This window comes from Gymnoscopelus braueri (assembly GCF_963280865.1).
Source record: "Gymnoscopelus braueri genome assembly, chromosome: 14".
NCBI classification, from domain to species: domain Eukaryota; kingdom Metazoa; phylum Chordata; class Actinopteri; order Myctophiformes; family Myctophidae; genus Gymnoscopelus; species Gymnoscopelus braueri.
In genome coordinates this window covers 25,407,489-25,434,161 of record NC_137619.1, presented here as the reverse complement: position 1 = coordinate 25,434,161, position 26,673 = coordinate 25,407,489, and the positions used below count along the sequence as shown (strand labels likewise).

General features: G+C 42.8%; 1 protein-coding gene across 31 annotated transcripts in view; it reads right to left on the bottom strand.

Moving 5' to 3' along the window:
* The window catches only part of camk2g2 (calcium/calmodulin-dependent protein kinase (CaM kinase) II gamma 2), a 65,152-nt gene extending 39,043 nt beyond the window's left edge, over positions 1 to 26,109 (bottom strand). For all 31 annotated transcript variants that reach the window (XM_080448525.1, XM_080448552.1, XM_080448535.1 and 28 more), the window contains exons 1-2: positions 25,896 to 26,109; positions 24,251 to 24,345 (exon numbers count right to left, since the gene is read on the bottom strand). In XM_080448525.1, coding sequence (XP_080304651.1) covers positions 24,251 to 24,345; positions 25,896 to 25,960 — 160 coding nt within the window. In that variant the 5' untranslated portion in view covers positions 25,961 to 26,109. The remainder of the gene's footprint in view (positions 1 to 24,250; positions 24,346 to 25,895) is intronic.
* Positions 26,110 to 26,673: the final 564 nt, after the last annotated feature.

Here is a 26,673-nt window from a genome sequence, read left to right as displayed (position 1 = left end):
GCCATGAGATAACTTGTTGTGATTTGGTGTTATATAAATACAATTGACTTGACTTGACAGTGTAACACAGAGACACACACCCACACACAGAGCCCAGAGTGCTAGTTAGGCCGTCATGTGCATCAGTGAGGAGCGTTGAGCTGATGTTCTGGTTCTGAATGCTAATCCTGCCGTCAGTGTAGTGCCTGCTACCGCCTCTGTACACCCCATCCTCCCACACATACAATCTCTCTATCCCCGTCTCCCTCTCTCTCTCTCTGGATACCCTCCCATGAATGTCCCTCTCTTTTATTCTATAACCATACACACACACACACACACACACACACACACACACACACACACACACATACAGTGGACATTTTGCAGTAAAAATATCCTGGTAGACTCCAGCATAAAGGGTCTGTCACTGAAGCAGATAGGAAACATGACATTAAGGAAGTACGGACGTCAGTTCAGTTGCATTCAGTTACATATCCTATCTAACAATTGCCGACGTTGGGTCGACGGTTGACGTCACAAACGTGACATGCATCAATGTCAGACACAACAGAAACCGCTGGTCAACAACGACGATTTGCGCATGGGACCCCATCAGCGGCCTCCAGGGGCCGTTGTCAGGGCACACTGTGTCCCTTTCATGCCCATACAGTATATGGAGTTCCTTGTGAGCCATGCCCAAATGTGAAGTCCAGGCCAGACAATAACATCAGTAAAATGACATCATATTGATCACATCGGAGTCCTACCTATGGGGATTTGCGGAATCTATATCATTTGTACCACCGGCGATCCGACCAACTTCCCACACTGCACATCACGACCATGGATCCTCAGCAATACGCATGCGAAGTTTGAGGTAAATCGGTCGGACAGTCTCCGTATATGCCCATACAGTATATGCCCATATATGGGCATATCTATCGGATTGGCGGTGGTTCTGGACAACCGGATCTCCATACAGTATATGGCCATATATATATACCCATATATGGGCATATCGGTCGGATGTTTGAGGGGCCGCGTACAAAAAAATGCCCAAATGCTCGTCCCTACTTTCATGACAGCCATTAGCTTCTATTGGTCTCATGTGTGTCCATTTACCAACAAGACCAGGAGACCTGGTTCTGCCAGACCCCTAGTGGTTGAAATCTGAATGGCTGGGTAGGAAAAGAGGGACAGACCGACCGACCGACCGACCGACAAAGCCTCCTGTAGGCCGACCCCCTGGATCTGGCAACAAAAATGACTTTCAATGCCTGCGGCTGCCGTTGGACTCCAACAATTCCAGAGTTACTCTCTGCTGAGTTTGACTGAAGTCAGTGAATTCAGCCAAGAAACACCATATCAGATATGGGAAGAAAAGCGGGATGAGGGATGGTTGGATGTCAGCAGAGTCAAAAATCTAACTCTAACCATAGGGAAAAGAGTGGACGCTACAATAGGTGTTGGTGTGGCGCCTTCAATGCTCAAATGTTGCATATTTTTTGCAGCTAAATCATTATGAAGTGGAACAGCTTTTCGGATTTTTTTGTGACACTGACAGCACAATCGACAATCGACCTGAACACCACATCCATGAAATCACCCAGCCACAAATCTCAAGTCGTGAACTGGAAGCTGTTCGAAAAGTTCAGACTTCACCACTAGTAAATACAAGTAAGACGCGCGAACGCTGGAAGCGAACGCAGCTCGAAAATATTGTCTTGTAATCCCTGTTATTTCACCGTGATGGAGAGAGAACATTGACAGTGTGTGTGTGTGTGTGTGTGTGTGTGTGTGTGTGTGTGTGTGTGTGTGTGTGTGTGTGTGTGTGTGTGTGTGTGTGTGTGTGTGTGTGTGTGTGTGTGTGTGTGTGACAGAGCATTGTCCAAATTCCTGCACTCTGGCGCACTCGGGTGGCTGCTTACAGGCAGTGCACGCATGTGAGTCATGTCACCCAGGGGCAGGCAGGCAATGAGAGCGTGAGTCACATGGGTGCATGCAGCCAATGAGAGGTGAACACAGACACACAGACAGACAGACACACACACAACCCAAGCACGGTTTCATAGTAAGCTCCACTTGCGCGGAGGCGCGCCTTCGGCGCGCCTCCTTCCGCTGCGTTCGCAACCACATCACTGAGTATTTATTATGAATGCTCTTCTTGTGAATACGGTGAACACAATACAACTTGAAAGCACCAAAAGAGGATGTTTGATTAGATAAATAAGCAACTGAGAGAGTGTTGTCTGATACAGTAGCTGAGGGAGTTTTGTCTGACAGTTGATGCCTGATAAGTTTTGTCTGACAAACGATGCCTCTTGGGAGGTTTGTCTGACAACTGATTGATGTCCTAATATGGACACTGTTAGCATTGTGTTATCTAGTACATTGAGTAATGACTTCATGGAGGGGGGAAAACCAGAGTTATACTTAGTTGCACACGGGTGTGAAAATAGCTGATCTACAACCATGTAGATAACTCAGGCTTATGATCTGAGTGCTGAATGACACCAGTTGAGAACCACTTTTATGGACCCAAACTCACCACTACCCCCTTGTCCCAAAGCTCCCTGAACAGCATGTTTAGATGAGAGGGAAATCAAAGCATTCTGTGGACATTCCACAACCTTTTTTTCTCAGAGATTTAATAGGCCTGGTTTGGCCGCTTGTATGCTGGGAAGAGGGACCTGCCAGCAAAAATAGGTCTATTTATTTTACAGTGCTGGCCTTCGATGATAGCTTCATTATGCTGGTGGATAGTACTACTATCCAGCCGCCTACTATCATACTGTAGTAGGCGGCGTTGGCTGCAAGCTGCATAGGAACACCAATAGAGTTCTGACAGAAATACTAGAAACTGACCAGCGCTCTCTGTTAACTGTCTGAAACCTTCAGATAGACACTATAAACATGTGTGACGATAACTAGGTGTGAAATCATTTCCATGATGTCACACCATGATATATGTACCAACCAATAGCACCTTGTTGGACTGCAAATTAACACATTGATTGCCAAGATATTAAACATAGTTTTCTATCCTCTATATTTTGTATATGGGGATACATTATATTAAATGATAGAGCAAGTTTAGTAAGCAATACTATATTTTATTCTACTTCGTCTCCAAATACTAACTATAAACTGACTGAAAGGTTCGACAAGAGATGAGAAGAAACACGAAAACAGCTTGAATTTGGGGAAAAGTGATTCAGATTCATAGGCCAACCCACTGAGGAGAAAATGGTCGAGGACAGACAGGACAGTTTTCTTCATTTTATCATTAACGTTTTAATTTGTATTATTAATAATTATTGTAGGATTATAGCAGGAAAGTAGGATAAAGTAGGATAGGATAATAGGATTATAGTAGGGTCGTGTAAACACACAAACAAAAAACGCATGCAGAGCTTTCCAGGAGGTACTGTGACATAAGTTCTGGTCATGAGTGGGGGAATACACAGCACTTAGACTAATTGCATTGGAGTGATGGCCGCCAGCCCAGCAAGCTGCATCATCATATTCAATTTATCCATCTATCCCTCTATCAGTCTGTCTCACCTGTCTGCTCTGCTCAAAGAAGGAGCATTAAATGGGCAGATGGAGGGACTGATGGTGATGGAGCTAATTTTAGTCCCACATCACTGCACAAAAGAAAAGTGATCTATGCTTTGCACAAAAGAAAAGTGATCTATGCTTTGCACAAAAGAAAAGTGATCTATGCTTTACCCTACACACACACACACACACACACACACACACACACACACACACACACACACTAGAGCTACTGTAAAACCAGCCAAACAAAACTAACAGAAGTTATGGCTTCCTTTAGTCCAGTCATTCAGTCAGTGAGTCTGTCAGAGATAAAAGGTGGTCAAGTCCAGGCTAAAAAGAAACCCTGCCGAAATATCAGTCAGCGGCTCTGTGAGTAACATGTCTCATGAGGGAATGACAGCCGAAAGAGAAACCTGAATCCACAGTGAGCCAGGTTGCCATGTATTGCTCTTCCATCCTCTAATTAGTCCAACCTGGCAACCGCCTTAGGATAACAGGACCTTAATGTAGTGAGTTAGTGATTATAAACAAACTGCACGCATGCTACAAAGAACACTCTGAAGCATGCCGCTGCCCTTACAAGTGTGTTTCTAGGGCCAACAGTGTGTGAGAGACAGAGTGTGTGTGTGTGTGTGTGTGTGTGTGTGTGTGTGTGTGTGTGTGTGTGTGTGTGTGTGTGTGTGTGTGTGTGGATAGAGTGTCAACCGCTAATGCGGTTAGGTAAGACAGGCATCTGTGGTCTCCGTGGCATGGCATAGCTTAAAACACTCAAATGTCACTCATTCAATCCTTGGGCCAATATGATCTGACTGAGAGTGTGTTTTATTTATTTATTTATTTGTTTATTTAGACAGGACAGAGCATATTAATGAACGTCACATGAACGTAAATACACCGGATTTAGCAAAGATGCTAATTTTCATCCGCAGTCCTCACACAAAACATAAAAACAATAACATCAGAAAACAGACAAACGGTGAAATACAATTACATTACATCACATAGCCTAAAAAAACCTAAAATATGATCACAAATGGTTGCAGCTTTGGTTTTCAAGCAACCATCTTTTCACATTGAATTTAAAAGATGGAAATGTAGCACAATCCCTTATATGTAGAGGAAGGCCATTCCATGCTACACAACCCTGTACTGAGAGGACATTTTGACCGAAGGTTGTTTGTGTGTGTGTGTGTGTGTGTGTGTGTGTGTGTGTGTGTGTGTGTGTGTTAGGGCATTCACGAATAGTGATTTTTAGCATTCGAATTATAAGTATTCGAATATTCGATTAATCGATTTGATTATAAAAAAAATAATAATAAAAAAAAAAGAAAAAAGGTTTTTTTTTTTTTTTTTTCAATGGCATTGATGACTTGACTCAAGGAATGCGAGTTGACGTCAAACCAGAGCTCACAGCTGCGTGTCTGCTGTAGAAAAGGAAAAGAAGGAAAAAAAAGAAAAAAAGAAAAATTCTTTTTTTATAGAATAATCGAATAGTGGTTTGATAGTCGAATAGTCGGTTTGATAGTCGAATATTCGACTATTCTGTTAATGCCCTAGTGTGTGTGTGTGTGTGTGTGTGTGTGTGTGTGTGTGTGTTCATAAGAGTAAAGCCAATAGTTGGCCTAGTGATTCCATTTGATGAGAGTACAAGGACAGTCGAGCAAGAAAAAGTGAGGAGAGGCAGAGATAGTGTTATCCTTCCTCTGACAAGTAGGATGGAGATGGTAGAGCCGTGCGCGGGAGTTTTCTTTTTTTATCCCATGATTTTGTAACCCTTTTTTCACCCGGTGCCAATTTTCTAAGTCATCCTGGGCGCTACACTCCCCCACCGGCCTAGGGAGCCCAGGACCGAGCTCATGCCTCCTTCAATGCATGAGAGCCAACTGACCTTCTTTTCACCTGACAGGGGGGAGTTTCCCCGGTAGGACGTAGCGCGTGGAAGGAACACGTTATTCCAAACGGTTCCCTTCCCCTCCATCAGGCGCCCCGGCTGTCATGGGGGAGGCGGTATAGCGACCAGGATTACTACATGTTTTTGTGAGGGTATTAACTACCGGGGAGAACATGCAAACTCCACACAGAGTAGGCCCTTTCACCAACCCCACCTAGGGTATGGGCACTGATGACGCGGAGGAGAAGACACGCCCCCCAGCGCCCACAGCGTTCCCGGCGGGAACCGAACCCAGGACTTTCTAGGGAGTATTTTTTTAATCCCGCTCCTGCCTGCTCCCGTTGGATTTCGGACCATTCCCGCCTGCTCCCGCAATGATCTCATTTCTCACCGCCCGCAGTTCATTTCTATCCGCCGTTCCCTCCAGCAAAAAAAAAAAAAAAGACATTTAGTTATATTGTGACACCGTCACGAGCTGCGCACACGTGCACAGCATGAGAACACGAGAGAGAGAGAGAGAGAGCGAGAGAGAGAGAGAGAGAGAGACTCCGCTTGCGTTGTAACTTGTCCACAGCACAGTAGGAGAAACGACGTTCTCCTCTGCATGTTGACATATTCATATCTTGCTAAAGTATATATATAAGCTCTATATCTGGTTTATTGCAGGAGGATGCAGGATTTTGCGCGGCCCGTAGGTTTTATTTTGACCGACTATTCCCGACCACGGGTATTTAAATACCACCCGCGCCCGCAAGATTTGCGTTGGGTCCTGCGGGTACCGGGGATCCCGCTCCCGATGCAGTGCTCTAATAGACGGCTCCTCACTGGCAGTGGCAGGTGAGCCAGTAGGATACAATGGCAGTGCCAACACAGAAATGAGTGTGTGTGTGTGTGTGTGTGTGTGGGGGGGGGGGGTTAATTGTCCTAACGATTACATTTGGGGGGAAAGCTAAAATAAATACATAAATTGGCTACTATAAAATGTATAGACGGAACAGAACAGACAGACAGACAGACAGAGGGGGGAAGAGACTTGGGTCAACGTGGCCCAGAGAGCAGACGATAGATACTATAAATAGATCCAATCCTCCTCCAGCTTATGGCCCTGATTGAAGATGACCTGGCCTGGACTCAGTCACACTGAGACAGAGAGACAGAGACAGACAAAGACAAACTCAGACAGGTGGGGGACAAGCTGAGTAAGAGTTCTTACCAGACCTGGGCAATTAACCAAAAATATTTCGAAATAGATATTTATGACCAATAACAGAATTATTCTCAGGTACTATGTGTAAATATGCAGATAATGTGTTTGTTTTCTTTGATTGATCTCTTTTTACCCTTGCCTCGCCCCCTCTCTTCTTCTTCCCTTTCTTTCTACGGAAATAACAATACGATATAAATAACTATGCACGAAAACAAATTTCACCCACTTTTTCACTTCTGTAAACCTGTGATAATAAAGCTGATTCTGATTCTTTATCTTGCTCATGTAGGTTAATCGTTTAAATCGAGAAGCAGCTTTTATTTTATTTCTAATATAATCAACAGGAAAAATGTGAATAATTGTTATAATCGACTAAATCGACTGGTCTGATTAACCACTTAACCCTGTATAATATTCATTGTGCAATGGTGGCGTGCAAAAATACAGGAAATATCCGATCTATAAGCTCACTACACGTTGCGTAGATATTTCCAGTATTCATTTGTTTATAATCGTTAAATAATCGCAATCGGTCTCACTTGGCATCACATCAGTGAGTTATATTATTTATAAAGCATGAACGGAGATGAGGAGAGGATTATGAAAAGCTAACGCTAGCTGGTAGACTAGCTGGCATTACCCCCGGTATAGCCTACATCTAATAATCTCACCTCCTTATAATAATCAGTCAGATTATCCATAAATCCTATTGCATGTGTCTTTCAGCACCACAGATGCGGACTTCTCTCTCACTCTCGCTCTCTGCCTCTGTGTGTGCGCTCCATGGCGCACGTTTGATACCAGTGTTTACAGAACGCATCATTCTTCAGTGTGGACAGAAGTGGACAGAAGTCATAGAACCTCAAAAAGACCAAAACGTGATATGTTATGATGTAGTGCCCATAAATCTCAAATCTGACTGATTCCCCCACCTTTCCTAACTTTCACTCTGCAGTCAATTTAATTGAACAGACCCCCTGTTTTTGTTTTGCAAGTCACAGGAGTCTGTTTCAACACATTTAGAGGCATTTCCTCACCACTTCCTGCATAACGCTGGCTCCTAACATACATGATGATGCATCTGAGCCCGCAAATATTTGTCATTACTTTTTCGCCAAGCCATCCTTACAGTACAGCCGGAAGCTGTGGGAAACGTGCCTTTTGTTTCTATTCTAGCGACTGTGATCAGCACGCCTCTCCCACACACACCCTGCAAGATAATGCTCTCATCGTTCAATTGTTAGTTAAATTGACACTAAAAACTTCTGCAGCACAATCACCAGTTGAAACCAGACCTTTGCTCACACATATTAGATACATTTTAAAAGTTTAGAAGAGGGGCAGTAATGATCAAACAAGATCTGCTCACTTGTAAATGGTATTCGGGGTAGAGATGTAGAGAAATTTAAAAAAAGATTCTCTCAGACATTGATTGATGAACAAAAGCATAGCAATCGTTGCATGTGTGCATGTGTGTTTGTGTGTACAGTAAATGTCAAGTGACACCCCTCTAGGTACTGGATTGAACCGCAGCAGCCCACCCACTAACATGATAACTCAGTGTTCACTCCGAGTCTGTCTCTTCTCTTTTTCTCTCTGCTGCATGTCATTTCCTCTTCCTGTGTTTCTTTGCTCTCTTTTGTTCTGTAAGCTAAAGCACAGTCTTCTTCCACAAGACAGTTGACCTTAGATGAGGCAGAACAAAATGCACTTATTTATATTAAACTCTGGACATCTAACGTTAATAATAGAACCTCCACAATGTTTGAAGTCATGTAGCGGACATACAGGTATGCCCTAAACAGACTGGTATACTGTATGTGCAGCATATGGCTATAATTATTTGAGATAATTTCAATTACTTTGCATTTTCATCAGAATCATTTCCATTCATCTGTATAAATGTATCTGTTGAAAAATAGTGAAAATACTGAGCGTTCTGAGCTTGCAGATCAACTGTTTTACTATTTTGAAATAAAATGTAAAGCATACAATTATTAAATGCATGGCCTGTTTTGGACACTAGAGGTTCGGGCCCTCACACCTACGTTTCGCTGCCAATCCGACCGATATGGCCATATATGGAGAGCTCTGTATGTTAGTCTTTGTCCCCTTGATGACCATATATGGAGACATCTGTATCCGTCATTCCATGTCCATTTTATGCCCATATATGGAGATCCCTGATGTTATCAGTATATGCCCATATATGGGCATGCTGATAATATATGCCCATATACGGAGAATGGATATCTCTGTATCTATCAGTCCTTGTCCCTTTTATGCCCATATATGGAGATATCTGATGTCATCAGTATATGCCCATATATGGGCATGCCCCCTTTTGTGCCCATATATGGAGCTGACTGATTTGTTTGCCCTGATGCCATGACGACACATTCAGGTTAGACAACGTACTCCATATTTTGGCGTAGCTGCATTGGGAACTCCTTATATGGTTATGGCCGAGTCATGGTGACATGAGCGTGACAGAGATCCGTCCGACCGCCAGTGGTAATCCCTTAAGCCAATTTTAACACATTGAGTGCCAAACACGAGAATTCTCGCGTTTGCAAATACACCCGTTGAGTGCCATAAACGAGAATTCTCGTGTTTGCAATATTATAATTTTTTTCCACAAGAGGCGCTCTAACGCAACATAGGAATCATCCTATGTCCCTGTAAAATGGAATGGACGGATGTGACAAGGGTTCACTGATTCATCTGTAACTAAGCAATCCAGGTTAGCTACCCAGCTCACTGCTGCATAAACATTCTTCCTTACTCTTGCCGCCTTGCACTCTACACTGTTAATTTAACACAGACTACATTTTAGCAACCGTGTCCACGGACGCCCTAGGAGCGCTCCTCTTCCCAGTGCCGCGCATCCAAAGCTTTCCAAAGTTACTATAAGTGTACTTTCATCTGTCATTTAGTCATCTCTTCACTCTTGTAAAAGTGTTAATTTACCGTAGCTTTTTTGCGAACGCGGAAGGAGGCACGGCGAAGCCGCGCCTCCGACCAAGTGGAGCTTACTATATCATCGTGCTTGCGTTGTGTGTGTGTCCGTCTGTCCCATATTTATGGTCTTTCCGTCTGTGTTCACGCTCTCATTCTCTCATTGGCTCGCTCCCCCATGTGACTCGAAACTCCGTGCTGAAATGCCAGCAACTGCACTGCCTGTATACAGCCGACAGAGTGCGGCAGAGTGCACTACTACAGTGTGGTTGAAATATGACAGCCACAGTCAATCTGCGTTCGCCTCCAGCGTTCGCGCGTCTTACTTGTATTAATAACTAATCAGTATAGACTAGAGCAATTCAAAGAGAGAGAGGTGTGAAAGGAAATGACATGTGACAAAACCGATTGAATCAAACTGGTAACATCATGGGAGTATGGGATGTACCTTGGGCTTGGCCCTACTGAACCAGTAGGGAGCCCCATCGAGCTGCTCATGGCGTCACTAAAGAGTTTATCCTTTTTTGTCTCGTTTGTTAAACGGAGATGTATAACACTGTGTGTGTGTGTGTGTGTGTGTGTGTGTGTGTGTGTGTGTGTGTGTGTGTGTGTGTGTGTGTGTGTGTGTGTGTGTGTGTGTGTGTGTGTGTGTGTGTGTGTGTGTGTGTATATATCTCTGACTGTCTGTAGGTCTGGTCTCTTCAGTGGTGATGCTGGTGAATTCTATTTAATAGGCCTCACACACACACACACACACACACACACTATCTCATGATGTAAGGCTTAAGTTGTGATATAATTGTCAGAGAAAGCAGTGTATTTTTGCAACATAAGTTAGTGGTATTTGAAATATAGGTGCAAAAGAATGGCTTCCAATATATTCTAGACCATGCACCATTCTATCCTTAGTATATGTGTCTCACTCTCTTTTTCCCTTGTCATCCATCTCTACATATGTCTATCTCCCTCTGTTTCTGCCTGTTCAGTCTCTCTCACTCTCCTTTGTCCAGTGACCAGTCTCAGTCCGTCTCTGGCTGGCACAAACATTTTGCCAGAGCAAGTCCACAGAATCATTAGTGTGTGTAATCCATTAAATTCAGTAATTAAATGAAGGGCTGATAAAGAAGATTAGTATACAGATATAACACAGTAACACGAGAATAGTAGTTAGTGACAGGCTGTTATATAAAGTGCTGCCAATGTTAAAAAAAAAAGGTGGGGGGGGGGTTTGCATCATCTGGGATGTTCTTTCACTCTCCCTCCTCAAGACACACAAACACAGCGTCAGGCATATACTGCATTATGTATGACTGCTAGACAGAGAGAAAAACTTATTTGGGTACAGTACCATTATATGTGTGTGTGTGTGTGTGTGTGTGTGTGTGTGTGTGTGTGTGTGTGTGTGTGTGTGTGTGTGTGTGTGTGTGTGTGTGTGTGTGTGTGTGTGTGTGTGTGTGTGTGTGTGTGTGTGTGTGTGTAGTGCTATTATTCAGGGTAAAATAATTATGAGAGGGTTCAAGGTTAGGTTTAATCCAGCCCTCTGTGGGAAAGAAAGTAAGAAAAAAACATCTTAAAACTTTGTCACCTTAGTTTACTTGCTAGCATAACACTAATATCCCTTCCTGTGTGTGTGTGCGCACTCGCACGGACATATGTCTATCTCCTTTAATTTCACTAGGTGCGGCTCAGACCAAGCAAATATATGAGATTATGAGAATTATCATCACTCAGGCTTCTAAGTGCCATACAGTATGTCATGAAGGACATCATTTAAATGCATATCAGGCCATTTGGCTGCCAATAGAACACGTAGGACCTACACACAAAAACATCCCCAAACACACTGATGAAAAGGTGACTAGAATGCAACAAGTAAGTAAATAGACAGAGGGAAATGATAACTGATGTATAGCAGGTACGCAGCTGAACGCCAAGTCGGCAGCTTTGCACAGAATCCAATGAGACCCCACAAGGCTCCCTTTGGAGACATTTGAAGTGGCCGATAACCAATCGGTGTGGATATCTTTAAGATATGACAGAAATACATCTTCATTGCTTCCTGAGGGGAAAGTGGATCATTACAGTAACCAGGAACAGGTTATAGCAAAGAAGAATGTTTTAGTGACATGAGTTTATGAGTTAAACAAAAACTAATCACCTCAATTGAATACAGCTGTTGTGGCATGTGTAATCTTGCCAATTCAGAGTATAGAATAGATTCAAGAGGGTTTGTCGCTCACTCATGCAAGTACAAACAGCAAAATGTTGGTGTGGCAAGCTACCGGCATACTGTGCAAACAATATCATAACAATAAGATATTAAAGCTGCACTGTGTAACTTTACTCTTCTACCCCGGATTTAAACTCGATTTCCTGCGTAAGTGCTGTACATTTTGCCATTGAGCTAATAGAGCCTGCCTACTTGCTCAGGGGATAAATTGAATCTTGACCATCAGGTCAAGATTTGAGAGAAGCGCTTTCAGTGTTGCTGAGATAAGACGGGCCCTGCTGCCCCCCACACCCTCAATCCATTCAAAACACAACAAACCAGCATGGATTAACGCGACTGACACTACCCGCTCAGAACATAAGTGTCATGTCTAAAGGAAAAACAAAAGAGACGTCAGAAGCATATAATGGAACTGAATATTTGAAAAAAACAAGGGTGCCTAGAATAAGTGTGACAGAAGATTATGTACACAAAGAAACGGCACAGACTGCCGCCGAATTTTCGGTAGAATCCATGATGTAAACAACATGCATTAGGTGAAACCCACAAGAAAAGTGAGAAGCAGCATTGAAGCCAGGAAGCGCTGACACAGTTCCTTGTTTGCCAAGCGATCCAAGAGGCTAACATGGTACTGTATGTGAAATAAGCATGTTGATTTAGTTTTTAAAACCCAACTCTGGTTGTTGTTACTTAGGCTAGTTGTATGCAAATATGACTAGTTAAAATACTGGGCCACCAGAAGAGTGGGCACAAGAGCCTGTATGCTTTGGAAAATTGACATAAGGTAAAACATACATGATTTGAACTGAACAAAAAACTGAAGTCTCGCTAGACGAGATTTCATTCTCACCATTGACTGCGCTTTGCCGTTTAAAGCACTAGACTCCACGACGAGCAAATCCACGTAAAAAAAAGCATGCATTCATGTAGCGCGATGACCCTGGCTACATCCTGGAATGATAACATTTCACTCGCGAGTTACAACGGGGAGGGATCGCGCATCGCGCATGACCGGTTTTCCCCACCGGAAACAGATTCGGATATACAGACGTTTTAAAGAAGGAAATAGACAGGAAGCGGATGGGGAGCCATGTTTTTTTTTCGGTGATCCATCTGGCCCTTCCTTCTCAGGATCACAATGGGTACTCCCAGAGCTGCTCTAGCCTAGCCTGGTAAACCCTCCCTCCAGAAATCTCATTTGTATTTTATTTCAGGAGTGAGTCTGGCATGAGGGCCTGTTTGGCTTTTTGGCTGTGGGCTGGAGCTGGGCGGGAGTAATGTAGCTTCGATGTCCAAGTGGCCCTTTGATGTCCAATTAAGCCACTTTAGGCTGCAGTGATTATCACCAGGAGTAATTGGTTTGTATTTGATGTTAACGAGCAGCTTGTATGAAAGGTGTATTGATTAATGATGTGTGAACCACTCAGGTTCCACCTGATTGGCCTACCTCCGCTGTCAATCACAAAACAATGAGCGAGGACGCTGATTGGAGAGTCCATTTGGTGGACGAGCAAGAAACGCCCAGATAAGCCTTCAGGCCAGACTCACTCCTGAAATCAAATGGAAATGAGAATTCCGGAGGGAGGGGCTTTACCAGGCTAGCTCTAGCCCCTCCCGTGTGGAAAAAAACGAGAAAATAAAAAAGACACTCCGCGTCACTTTTTGCACCTTTTGCAAAACCCTATATGTACGGTTTTGGCACCCCATGTGTTAAAATACGCGATCTAACGCAAGGCCTATTCGCGCACGTTTAAGCTGTGGCGGACCCGGGATGGAGTTATGACATTTTTCTACTGTACCATTCATCCTAAGATATCATAACATCATAGAAAAGGTAAAAAAGCCGTGGTCCAAAATTCCCCTTTAATGTGTGAGGGGGCAGAGCTGCGATACAATAAATATAAATATTTTTTAATTGCTTTTGTGATTCTTGTTAACCTTTCAAACAGGTGAAACTTGCACCTGGCTGTTATGGTGTCAGTAAATGACCATGCCCCACATCCAGCTCCAACACATATAGGCTACATTTATTCAGACATTAGAAAATCAACATTTCAACACGTTGATGCCTTTACCAGTTAATCACATGACTAACTTTGCCAAAGGCCTGTGTGGACAGTTTCCAGCTGTCAACATTGCATGTGCCAATACTTGGCTAAGCAGTGCAGACGACTACAAACAGTGGATGATGCACAGTGTGTGTGTGTGTGTGTGTGTGTGTGTGTGTGTGTGTGTGTGTGTGTGTGTGTGTGTGTGTGTGTGTGTGTCTGTCTACTCAAACATCCTTCTGCTGAGAAAATAGCAGCCTTGTCATCCCAAAGTAGTATTACTGTAAATGATGACAATCACAACAAAAGGTCAACCAATATTGACAGAAGATACCCCTCCTTTGACAAAGGGTGTGTGTCTCATCACGTCCATCCATCTGTGACAGAGCATGCATGTGTGCATGCACCCAAGACTACATGATGAAACAAATGCAGCCCTATCAAGAGACTTGAGACAAATAATTTGAACAATACTAAGAGGCTAGCCTGGGTGCCAACTGCCAATGTAGTCAGTTTTGAAAGCAATTTTGAGATACTGCGTTAGCCCTGGACCTGAACTAAGACAAAACCTTCTCAACTTCTTCATCGATGATGAAGAGGAATTTCCAGAAAAAGTGAGCCAAACAAACCAGCAACACACAAAAAATATTGTACCTGGTTTGCGAGGCCGTACACATGCATGTGGATAAATGCAGATTGATGACAGCAAACTTGGGTGAGGGAATTCACACACTGGAAGTGTGAAAGATGAAGAGACAGTACACTCGTACCCACAGACATTATGCACGTCCCCCCCCCCAACCTAGTTCCATTCTCTTACAGTCCTCTTTGTGTTCCCTCTTTCAATGAAATTAAATAAAAGTACTCTCCTTTACAAAAAAAACACATTTGCCACCATCGTGTTTCTTGTGAGAAGTGTGTAAACTCTTAAGACAAAGAAAAAGCAGCAAGAGAAAGAGAGAGAAAGAAAGAGCAATGAAGAGAAAAGACAAAGAAAATGCCATAAGTGCCAAGCTACACAGTAAAAATCCTAACCCTAAAAAAAAAAAGCTAACCCTAATTTATGTACTTTGTACAACGCTGTCACTCACCAAAACATAACTCATCTTCAAGCAAAAAAAGTGCCATGTGGAAAATCTGCGATGTTTCGGCAAAAGGATGTAGAAGAAATTAGGCTTTACTCCTGTCAGAAAAATGAGGACACATACAGTACGTAAACATAGCCTGTACACTGCAGTATGACTCACACAGTCTGACATGACTAGAACTAAGCAGGTACAGCACGCACACACAGAGTATAGTATATGATAGTCTCTGCCTGAGTAGAGTACACACACATAAGGGCGCCATAGCTTAGTGGGTAGAGAGGCCGTCTGGTAATCAGAAGTCACCGGTTCGCCTCTACATATTTTTATAGGGTTGAAGTGGTTAAACTGATTGTGATGCTGCTATATTAAAGGGACTACACCATGAATTAAAAAATATATACATATATTTAATATCATATTGTTTATGTCCCTCAAACGTTTTTCAAAAGGTTTGAGCCTAAATCAAGCCTCAGATATACTCATTCCAAATAACTTCTCTCTGGCTTATAAAGCACTTTGACCTGCAATACCACATTGTCCTGTTTGGCACGGGGCGCTATTGAGCCAGTTTGTATGCATGTTGTATGCATGTTATAATATATGCATGTTAATAGTATAATAAGAAGACAAAAAAGAAAGAAAAAAAAAAGGGATTTGTATTAATTTTTTTGGTTGGAACTGAAAAACGGGAGGGATTGTACCCTGACGTCACATCACGTCAGGGACCAAATCAGTTTGGCCTGTTTTGAGACCAATTTACAGAAAACCCCAGATTTGCTGTGAAAGCCTGAGTGTTCAAACTGGGGTATTTTTTGGATAGAAGAGAGGTAGGGGAGACCAAAAACACACAAAAAAGAAGAAAAGTAAAAATTCATGGTGTAGTCCCTTTAACTAATTTAGCTGGGGACCCCCTGGAATCCCCTCAAGGACCCGGACCCCACTTTGAGAAACACTGCTTACATTCTAGAGATTCCCTAGAATATAATAATAATCCAGTGTAGCGTTGGCGTTCAGCCTTCCCTCTGAAACTAACAAGCTAGTTTCCATGGAGCACGGAGGAGTAGGAGGCACGCCGGAACAACGACAGAATGTAAAGTAGAACACAACATAACAGAGACCATTTGGACATAAAAGATCAACTTTGACCCCCAACTCCCTAAGACCCTGGGGAAGAAACCTTCAGGTTATTCTGAAGACTAGATTAAGAACCCAAAGGGTGACCGGACATTTGCCATCAGAGCTCCTCAACTTTGAACGACGACCTTGTCCAGGTGGTCAGATTTGCTTCATCAGACATTAACTTCGTTTAAATGTGACTTTTTTAAATGCAGGCTTTTAAACATTTTATTGTATTTCTGCACTTTGTTCTTGCTTTTTTTTCTTTGCTTTTTTTTTTAGTTTCAATGCCTCATGATGCATTGTTAGCTTGTAGATCAGCTATTTTTGGTGAAGAGATTTTGTGTAGAAAGAGAAGAAAAAAGCGGTCCAAATTGAGAGCAAACTCAGTCAGGTCCAGTTTAGAGGGTTTAAAGGGGAATTTTGGACCACGGTTTTCTTACCTTTTCTATGATGTTATGATATCTTAGGATGAATGGTACAGTAGAAAAACTCCATCCGCCACAGCTTAAAACGTGCGCCAATAGGCCTTGCGTTCGATCGCGTATTTTACTTTATTTTTTGTTTGGTAAGATCTGACGTTCATAGTGACAGAACACTATGCAAAAAAATAATTTAAAAAAATGAAGTCTCGCTAAACGAGATTGAAATCTCGAGATTTCAATCTCGTCTAGCGACACTTCCGTTTTTTTTTGTTTTTTTTCTAAGGGTGCACACAAAAGCCAGAGTAGATGTTAAAATGACCCCAGAAGTGTTTTAAAGTGACCCCTTTAACGTCTCACGCAACATTTCTCAGGAATCAGAATCAGCTTTAATGTCACATCACAGGTTTACAGAAGTAAAAAAGTGGAAGTGCAAGTTCTATCGTTTTGTTATTTCCATAGAAAAAAGAAAGGGAAGAAGAAGTGGGGGGGCAAGGAGGAAGAGAGATTAATCAAAGAAACAAACACATTATCTACATATTTACAGATAGTACGTTGAGGTAAGATTAAAGGTGCGTGAGCATAATAGCAGATGTATACTGTACGTGATATACTATGGACGTAAACTCATTCACTGCCAAGGATGACTTGAGGGGGGGGGGGGGTATCCCTGTGAATGATCCAAGCACAAAGAAGAGTACACCCAGAAATCACGTGATCACAACAACAAAAAAGCTAGGCACCTTTCATGTTAAAGGATTTATAAAAGTAATTTTATTCTGCTTTCTGCTTTTGCTTTCTGCTTGTTTTTAAAAAAACTAGCCACATTCAAAAGACCATAGTAATACAGATTCTGGATGTCTGGATTAATGCCTAAATTGTAATTTGTCAACGTTGAGAGCCAGGTTGTTCTCCTGGTACATTGTGTCAGGTTTTCCACCTCTTTCCTGTGGGCTGTCTCATTATCATCCGTGATCAGCCATATCACTATTGTGTCAGTGATCTTGATCTCTAGGTTGGAGCCTGTGTCCTAGGTGTACAGGGAGTAGAGAAGGGGGCTCAGAACACATCCCTATGGAGCCCCTGTGGGTCTGTGGGTAGAGGTTTTCGTCGCTACAAAGATAAATCGTCTGATATATTTGTTTGTTTTTTGCATTAATACTACAGTCTTTGCTGTTCCTATCTGTGCGATCTGAAAACAAACCAAGTTATTCATTTATAGTGCATTTACAACACATAACTAATTGAACTATGAGAATGCTTGGATATTAGATTATTTTCATAAGATTTTTTTCCCCCCAATATATTTTCATATTAAAAAAGTGCCATATATCGCATCGTATCGATGTTGTGAGCCCAATATCGTATCGTATCGTTTTGTGAAATTAGTGTATCGGCACACCCCTAATATAGACGTTAGCAAGTGATGCAATGCTAGCGTGCTACCATATAACCTGGTCCACAGTGGCCGGCCACAGCGCTCCTCAGAGAGGCTTTGCTGGCCGGTGATTGATGTAGATCTATGCTTTTCGGCTGAAAACTGTGACCACGGAGGTTGAGGCTCAGTTTTTCCCACTAAAAAAGGATGTTCACACAAAACAAATATGTGTCCCATGATCCAATAAAAATGTTTCATAACAAAATATAAGGTAAAGCGATTCCAGTTTGTTGATAGTGCCCTACGAATAAGACAGACAAACAGACAGACAGACACTATTGTCACATCACAGGTTTACAGGTGTCAAAATGTGGGTGAAATTATTTTTCATTTACAGGTGATACAGGTTTAACTGTAAAAAAAAAAAAAGGGGGAAAAAAGTAGTTATGACTGACTGACTGGCTGGAACAGTCAGCAAGCAAGCTAACATGCTTAGTAACCATGACAGAACAGTAAGGTTGATCCTTGATTTGCTCATCTTAGTAATTACTTGAATGATGATGTAACAACAGAACATAATAAATAATTGGCCAATAACAATGGCTTTCCAATTGCTTGAGGCTACACACTCACTTATGTGCCAACTCAAAATATTGGCCATAGAATGATGCAACCCAAGACTTGTTCGTATAGGTTGTTAATTATGTTCTACTAGAAGATCAGCGTTCAAGCTGGCTCACACAGAATGCCATATGTCTAGAAGAGATGGGGATGAGTGATGGGCAGATATAAAGAAAGAATAAAGAAACAAGAACACAGTAAAATCCTCAGTGGTATTTTAACTCGGAGTAAGCATCCATTTTGGTCAGTTTTTACACCCCATAGGGAGGGTCTTGAAAATACATGCCATGAGCGCGTGCACAGTGCACACACATACACACAGAGTATATGGCCAATACTAGCAAGCCTGAGAGTATGATGAAGGTGATGCAGGCTGTGTGGGGGAGTATCTCCATACATACATGTTTCCATTTCCATTTCTACCATATAACACCATCCTAATATCTTGATCTCTCCCTCCCTCTCTCTTTCTCCCCCTCTGCCCCAACACCCTCCATCACTTCCTCACTACATCTCTCCATCTCTCTCTTTCTCTCTCATCAAATATTCACGGTTGGTCCCATTAAACATTCACCACAGCAGCGTTGCTACGTTTATCAGGCCTCTACCAACCGGCCTCCAGCCAGTTACAGGAAGCCCTCCAAAGCCCCGATAACAAACACACAAGCGGCAGGCGTTCAAGGAGGAGGAAGAGGAGGAGATACGTTGAGAGAGAGACAAAGACAGCCATGGAGGGGATGGCTAGATCTAATGTAGAAGTGAGATAGGGAAGGGGGGAAGCGAGAGAGAGATGGGTACAAGATGGAGAACAGGGGGTAAAGGCGGGTGATGGAGGAGCGGCTGATACAAGGCGGAGAGAGAATAACCCATTCAAACCGGGAAAGCATCTACTGTAACCACTTTAACCATTATTTTATACTTTGGCTATTCAAAAATAGCAGATCTACAAGCTCATAGCACTGCCGCGCTATGAGCTTGTAGATCTGCTATTTTTATGTTTTTTTTTGCAAATCTTTAGTTAGAATATATATATTTTTAAGAGAACATTTGTAACAAACATCTTGCTGGGGGGGGGGGGGGGGGGGGTTCCTGGAACGAAATATTTTGAGGTGGGGGGGTCCGCGGCCAAATATAGAGGTCCAAGACATAGAAAAAGTTTGAGAACCACTGATAATATAGCAACGTATGTTTTAAAAAAAAACTGATTTAGAAGACATTTGTAAAATCCCCAGAAGCAAAGATTTGAGTTAAAAATGTTATATATATATACATTTTCACGATTTTACAAAAAGATTGTAGATCTACAAGCTCGCAGGGCGGCAATCGGTGCCGCACTTTCCCGATCTTAATGGGATAAGGAAGATGTGGAGAACAGAGGAGAGAGAGAGATCTGCTCGTAAGCCCTTTTCCATTTGCAGCCAGAGCGGAGTGGCCTTGTGTCTAGTGTCAATTATTCAGCAGGACACACACACACACACACACACACACACACACACACACACACACACACACACACACACACACACACACACAGCAGTGTAACAATACGCTTGCTTCATGACCCGACACAATACACAAGATAAGAATAGCATGGAATATCGTAAACAACTTATACTGCAAAAGAGCTTGCTTACAGGTAGAATTAGGAATAACTTAATAACATGAATCCCACCTTGTTTCTGCATAATATTAATTGATTTATGTAGTTAGTAAAAGTGATGGCTAGCTTTAAGCAGTGGTGGAAAAAGTACTTCCGCTGTTAGCAGAATCTGTCTTGAGAGATTACGACGGATCTGTCTTGAGAGATTACGACGGTACTGAATTGAGTAACTATTTACCCTACTGGTTACCACAAAAAGTAGTTACAGTAACAAGTTTCAAAGTAACGCGTTAGCCCCAGCGGTGCTGCCCAGTACTGATTAGCACCCGATGAAGTTGAATGTAGACCGGAAATATCTGATTACATAACTTTCAATCGCCAGGAACTGACTGGCAAAGAGAAAAACTCTATGGTTCTCTTTCTTGCTTTTTCTTTATTACCTGTCATAGTGGAGGTGCAAAGTGTCCATCTTCTCTAACCCTGCCAGCAGGATGGAGGTGATGGTGCAGCAACCATATAAGGTCAACAAAGAACGAGGACTACCGAGCACAGGCCTGGAGAGGTCAGCAGGCCAGCAAATCCAATCAATCTCCAGGTGTGAGGAAAGGTTGAAACAATAACCTCTCGTCACAAAACAAATGTGTGGCTTGTGAACTTCAGAGATATTATTGTGAAATGTTCCATCATTCTCATAGTTCAACGATGGAATCTAGAAACAACAAGACAAAAAGCCTTATCTTCCGTCGCCTGTGCTAGACACAAAGATTTATTGAAAAACAATGATTTAAAATGTGAATGTGGTGCTGCGTTCTGTGTTCGCTCCTAACCACACCTCATCATTCAGTTTCATTAATCCATCTGTACCGCAACCAATTGTTAATTCTGTTTCAAATATGATTTTATTACGAGTCATTCACAGGCTATTGCTGGGAATATAATGTCAGACCTTTCCGTGCGAGGTGCAGAGAGAAATGTCAAGATATCACGTCTCTTGGGCATGAGGAGACATTAGGATAAGGTGATTTGGCAGCAGCGAGTCAACTTATGGATACCTTTTGTTTCCATCATGTGATGTTTTGGTGAGCAGAGATCTTTTGTTTCCCCGCGTCTACATTAGCTATATCATATTATTATGCTGCTGCTGCTACTGTATATAATATACAGTAATATTAATAGCAAAGAAATATTTTGTGCAATCTGAATGTAGCAGTATTCATTCAATACACCCACAGATCATATATGTTAAGATACATTCATTCTCCCCCTTGAAATTGCATAAAGTTTTCCTAATATTATGCTACTCAATCATTACTAGGCAGTCGTTAACATTGGAAGTCGGTGTCAAGTGTCTGTCTGCAGAAACCCTGCTTTCTTCTGCCTGTACTTCTTAATTCTGAATGTTTATGGTTGTCAGCTTTTTGTATGAGCTTGCAAGGCCTGCAAACAATTTCACTGCTTGCAACATATACCAGCGGCTGTTGACAACCAACTACTAGCCAGTTAGTTACAACACAACCATCCCTCTGGGTTATGGGAACTAAACAGCCAATGCAAACACATGTTTAATTGGCCGTCTAATGTGCATACGGATGTTAGCCCCAAGCGCTGCCTTTCTGTAAGCTTCACCTCACCCTTAAGGTCCTTACACACCGGAGTGTGATGAATAAACTATCCGAAAATGCGTCCCGAAAATGGTGATGCCTCATTAATAGTTTACACAGGTTGATGCTTTAACATTGAACCGCCGATCCAACCAATAAACTGATGATGACACCAGCGATCTCCACATACAGGCATAAAAGGGACAAGGACAGACAGATACAGAGAATCTCCATATATGGGCATAAAAGGAACACATGCAGACAGATTGTACAACATGTACTCGACAATGGGTAGAACGGGTACAGTGGATATTGCATAACCAAGTGGGGAATGCATTCCCAACATCCATCGTTCCTGACTTGCATCATTCCAGAGTAGGCTAGTGCAGTGCACCGGTCTAGTAATACCAATGTATGTGTGGGTGCATGTCTGTATGTGTACACAGTACTGTCTGAAGGTTGGAGTGAGCAACCAAGTGTGCCTGCTTGTGCCTGCATATGTGCAAAATACAGACAATCACTGACCTCTGCGGCTGCCGCCGTGCCCTCCTTGAGCCATGAGAGAATAGGGCTTAATCCCAAACAAACCAAAAGTCAAAGCCTCTCCATTTTGCACACAAAAACACTCAGGGTCAAGGCTTTCATTCTCCCCTCAACAACTCAACAACTTTGAAAGTTTTGCAAGAAAGTGCACCACGCTACTGCAACACCAGAGATGCTTAATTGCCAACAGTTGAAGACCACAGATGTGCTGGGCAGCTGCTGTGTGTGTACGTGTCGTGTACGCTACGTGTGTGGGTGTGTGCATCCAAAGCATTGGTGTAAATGGGAGCATATTTTTGGTGACAGCTGTGTATTGGTCACCTTGGACATTTAGTGATCCAGGCATTTTTCACCTGTCTAGCTGCTTAGCTGTCTAGCTACTAGCTGTCCAGCTAACTGCTTAGCTGTCCATCCATGGTGATGGGGCTGAAGCAGGGATAACTGGCTTGCTGCTGTGTTTGTATAGAACACATTGGCAAGGCCAAGACATTTCAGCTTTACTAAAGGCCACTGGGCATTGAAAAAGAGTACGTAAAAATTACCTTTATTAATCCCTGTGGCGACATTCTAGTGCCTGCGTGAGTCTCTGTATGAGAGTTGGTGTGTGATGTTTGCAAGTGTAATTGTGTTTTAAGTGAATGTGCGCACGTGCCAGATCGTAGATGATCATGACATCTCACTGTCAGCCAGCCTATGGGATCAAGAGTTTCACCCCCCCCCCCCCGCTGTTGCTGGGTCACACACACACACACACACACACACACACACACACACACACACACACACACACACACACACACACACACACACACACACACACACACACACACACACACACACACACACACACACACACACACACACACAATCTAATCGCCTTGTGGCAAGGGCTTTTTTAAGTATCTCTCCTCAGATCAATCCTTTGTTTACAAAAGGGGAGGCAGGGGCCCAAGAAAGACACAAGACAGAAAGAGAGAGAGATAGACATAGAGTACTGTTGTAACTCAGCTGTCCTCTCCTTGGGAGAGGAACAGCCAAATCAGTCCAGCACTGGTCCTGTTCTGCAGTTCACATCATCACTCACTCTTTGCTGGCCTGTCTGACACTCTTTCACACAAACACGTAAACACACAGAAAACCACAGAGGAGCAACATGTCATTATAGGTCAAAGTTGTCACAAATTTTGTGAGCTCGTAGATCGGCTATTTGTCGGCTATTTGTCGTACATGAAGTATACATAGGGCAGGGGCAGGGCTTACGATGAAATGGCAGGTGGTGAGCGACGTCTATACATACAGTTGTGTGAAGTTATGGGAATGAATGGATAACACTCGCATTCAAAACTACCATGACAATCGGTACACAGGTGGTTATAAGGCAGATAGATAATGTGGCTTGAATGCACACAGTGTTATCTGATTGTAGAAATGTGCCTGTTTTACACTCTCAGAGTTAAATTACCAATGAGGATTTTATTGTGCCCAATAACACACACACACAGGGGATGGAAATATTCATTGTGCGCACACCACGAAAAAAAAAAATTCACCCACTGTTTTACACCTGTAAATCTGTCATGTGACAATTACGTTTATTCTGATTCTGACACAGTTACTATCATTCTGGTGAGGACAAGCGTAGCTATAGCAAACCATGGCTATGGCTTAATGGACCTTACTGTACACTAGTATGTCTCCCTACCTTAGATTACAGAGGCTAGTCTCTGCCAAACTAGCCTCCAGCTATTTAGTAACTTTGACAGACAGACAGACAGACAGACATGTTAAGGTAACACCAGCCTGGGACTCACTTCAACCAGAATATTGTGTAGCCCAGAACAGTCAAGGCAGTGCCCAGACTACACTTATGAACTTACAGGTTTATATAATTCAAAGACAGAGATAGATCATTTAGATAGGTGGGGAGAATGAGAAAGAGAGAGACGAAGAGGTCTGTTGTCCAACAGTCATAGCACTCAAATTAATATTCTCTGGACTTACCTCTGGCGGAGAGCTTTTTTGTGTTAATAATTTTAGCAGCATACTCCTGGCCAGTGGACTTCTTGACGCATCGCCGGACAACCGAAAAGGCACCCCTGGAAAGAAAAAAATTAACAACCCTTTAATGACTCCACTCCACCCATATACAACTCAATACTTGCAGCAAACCTAACAGACATCCACATCAAACTCAGCAGGCTGTCAGCCAGGGTCACAGCAGGAAAGTGCATGGTGACGCGATGAACTTGACACACGGGGTCATTGAAGCACTGTGTAGGTAGGTAGGCTATTCATATAGGCCTGCCCTCCTGGAATGTCAAGTGTCATGTATATTTAATATACAGTGGGATATTGTGCGAGTATTTGATGTGACAGCGCGCTTTGGTCTGTCTCTTCCTGGTGCGGCTAGTGTGTGTGTGTGTGTGTGTGTGTGTGTGTGTGTGTGTGTGTGTGTGTGTGTGTGTGTGTGTGTGTGTGTGTGTGTGTGTGTGTGTGTGTGTGTGTGTGTGTGAGTCAGAGATGGGGGGGCTGGAGCTTGTTGCTTACAGGAAGAAACGTGAGCTGAGGGAGCATGAAAGAACCACTGAAATGTGGACCAAGACTGATAAATAAAATAAAAAGGTTACCGACTAATTTGGGGGTTTATTTAAAGCAGGAAACATTTTGTACAACCACGACCACCTTTCAACTCTGCTGTAAGCTGATAGTAAGTAGAATACTAACAGAACCACAGTCTGTGGTTCAGTTAGTAGCTATTAGACATGATTGCAGAGTAGCTATCAATCCATTGCTGTAAAGCTGTTGCTTCATGTTTCAAATGCAAAAAAAAAATACAAAATAGTAGCCAGATGGATTTTTCTATCAAACAGCAACACAGCCTACAATTGCAGCCACAGCCATAGCAACTCAGCCTTTTCTTGCTTGTCATGTATGTAGGAATAAGCCTCCAGTTTGCTGATAAATACATTACAACGATTGATTTGAAACTAAAGAAATCAAAATAAATGGCTCAGCAGTGTTCGAGGCGCGTTGACTTGAAATAAATGAACAAATGACTAGCTAATATATTATGTACATGAGAGGATGTCGTTTGACTCTTAAGAGTAAGACACAAAAGAACCACGATGGTTTGATACACGTTCACATGCATCATGACTCCAGATGAATTAATACTGTAAGCTTGTAGACATATTGGCAACCCATGCAGCTCTCCCTCTCTGGTACTTAAAGCAGTAGTTCACCCACAAAAATACTTATTTTCTATCAATTACAGTCACCACATGAAGAATTGAATTCATGGAGATTTTGGGGTTTTGTCACATTCCTAAACAACCAATAATTTGGTGTCAAATTATTGGCTCAGGAATGCGACAAAAACAAAAACTACAAACAAATTCAATGCTTCACGGGGTGTGTAATTGATAGAAAATAAGCCATTTTGTGGGTGAACTACTCCTTTAACGCGGTACCTTTCCTTTTGCTTCCCCTGGTTTTGACAGCCTTGTCAACAACACTGAAGTGGACGTTTACAAATAAGCCGAGAAAGAACCAACACCACCACCACCGAGCCGCCGCCGCAGCAGCAGCAAAATAGAGAAAACATGCATCAGAGCAGAATGATCTGCCCATGATGGTTCTCGCTTACTTTCCCAGTTCCTCGTACAGCTGATATTCTTCCGTAAATCTGGTGGAGATTACGATTGTAGCCATGTTGTTGAGAGGAGGAGGAGGAGGAGGAGGTGGTGGGGGGATCCGATCGCCTCTCGCTTTTTAACGGCCGCCTCGCTCAGGGTTGTGGAGGAGATCTGGTAGTGAAGGCAGTACAGGGGGAGAGACAGGGCTGAGCTGGGCTTCAGCAGGCAGACACACTGCGAGTGAGAGCAGGAGGAGGAGGAGGAGTAGGACGGGGAGGGGAGGGGAGGGGAGGGGGTTGACCCAGTAGTAGTGTAGAGTCCCATTGTCCGGAGGGAGAGTCGCACTGTGACTGGCTAGTTGGTCGTCAGGTTCCTAGCCATGGATCACGCGACGGTCGTCTGTCACGACCGTCATGGATGAACTTCAACCTGGTGTTTGCACTTTCTTTATTTACAGCCTGTACATCTACATAAACGTTCAGATTTCAAATATAAAGTCATAACCCCATTCCCACGGATGTTAAAATGATGTACGGGTCCTCAGTAGTACCCGTATCTGCCGTGTTGTTCAATAAAAAGCATTTTAATCCGATTGGTGGCCATTTTCTCTTTTTTTTTTTCACCATACGCTTTTAGTTTCAACTACACGACTCTATCGGTTGGGATATGTATTGCAATATGATACATTATAGCCCTATAAGAAATGGCCACCGATCGAATTAAAATGTTTTTTATTGAACAATACGGAAGATAGGCCTACGGGTACTTTTGAGGACCCGAACAGAATTG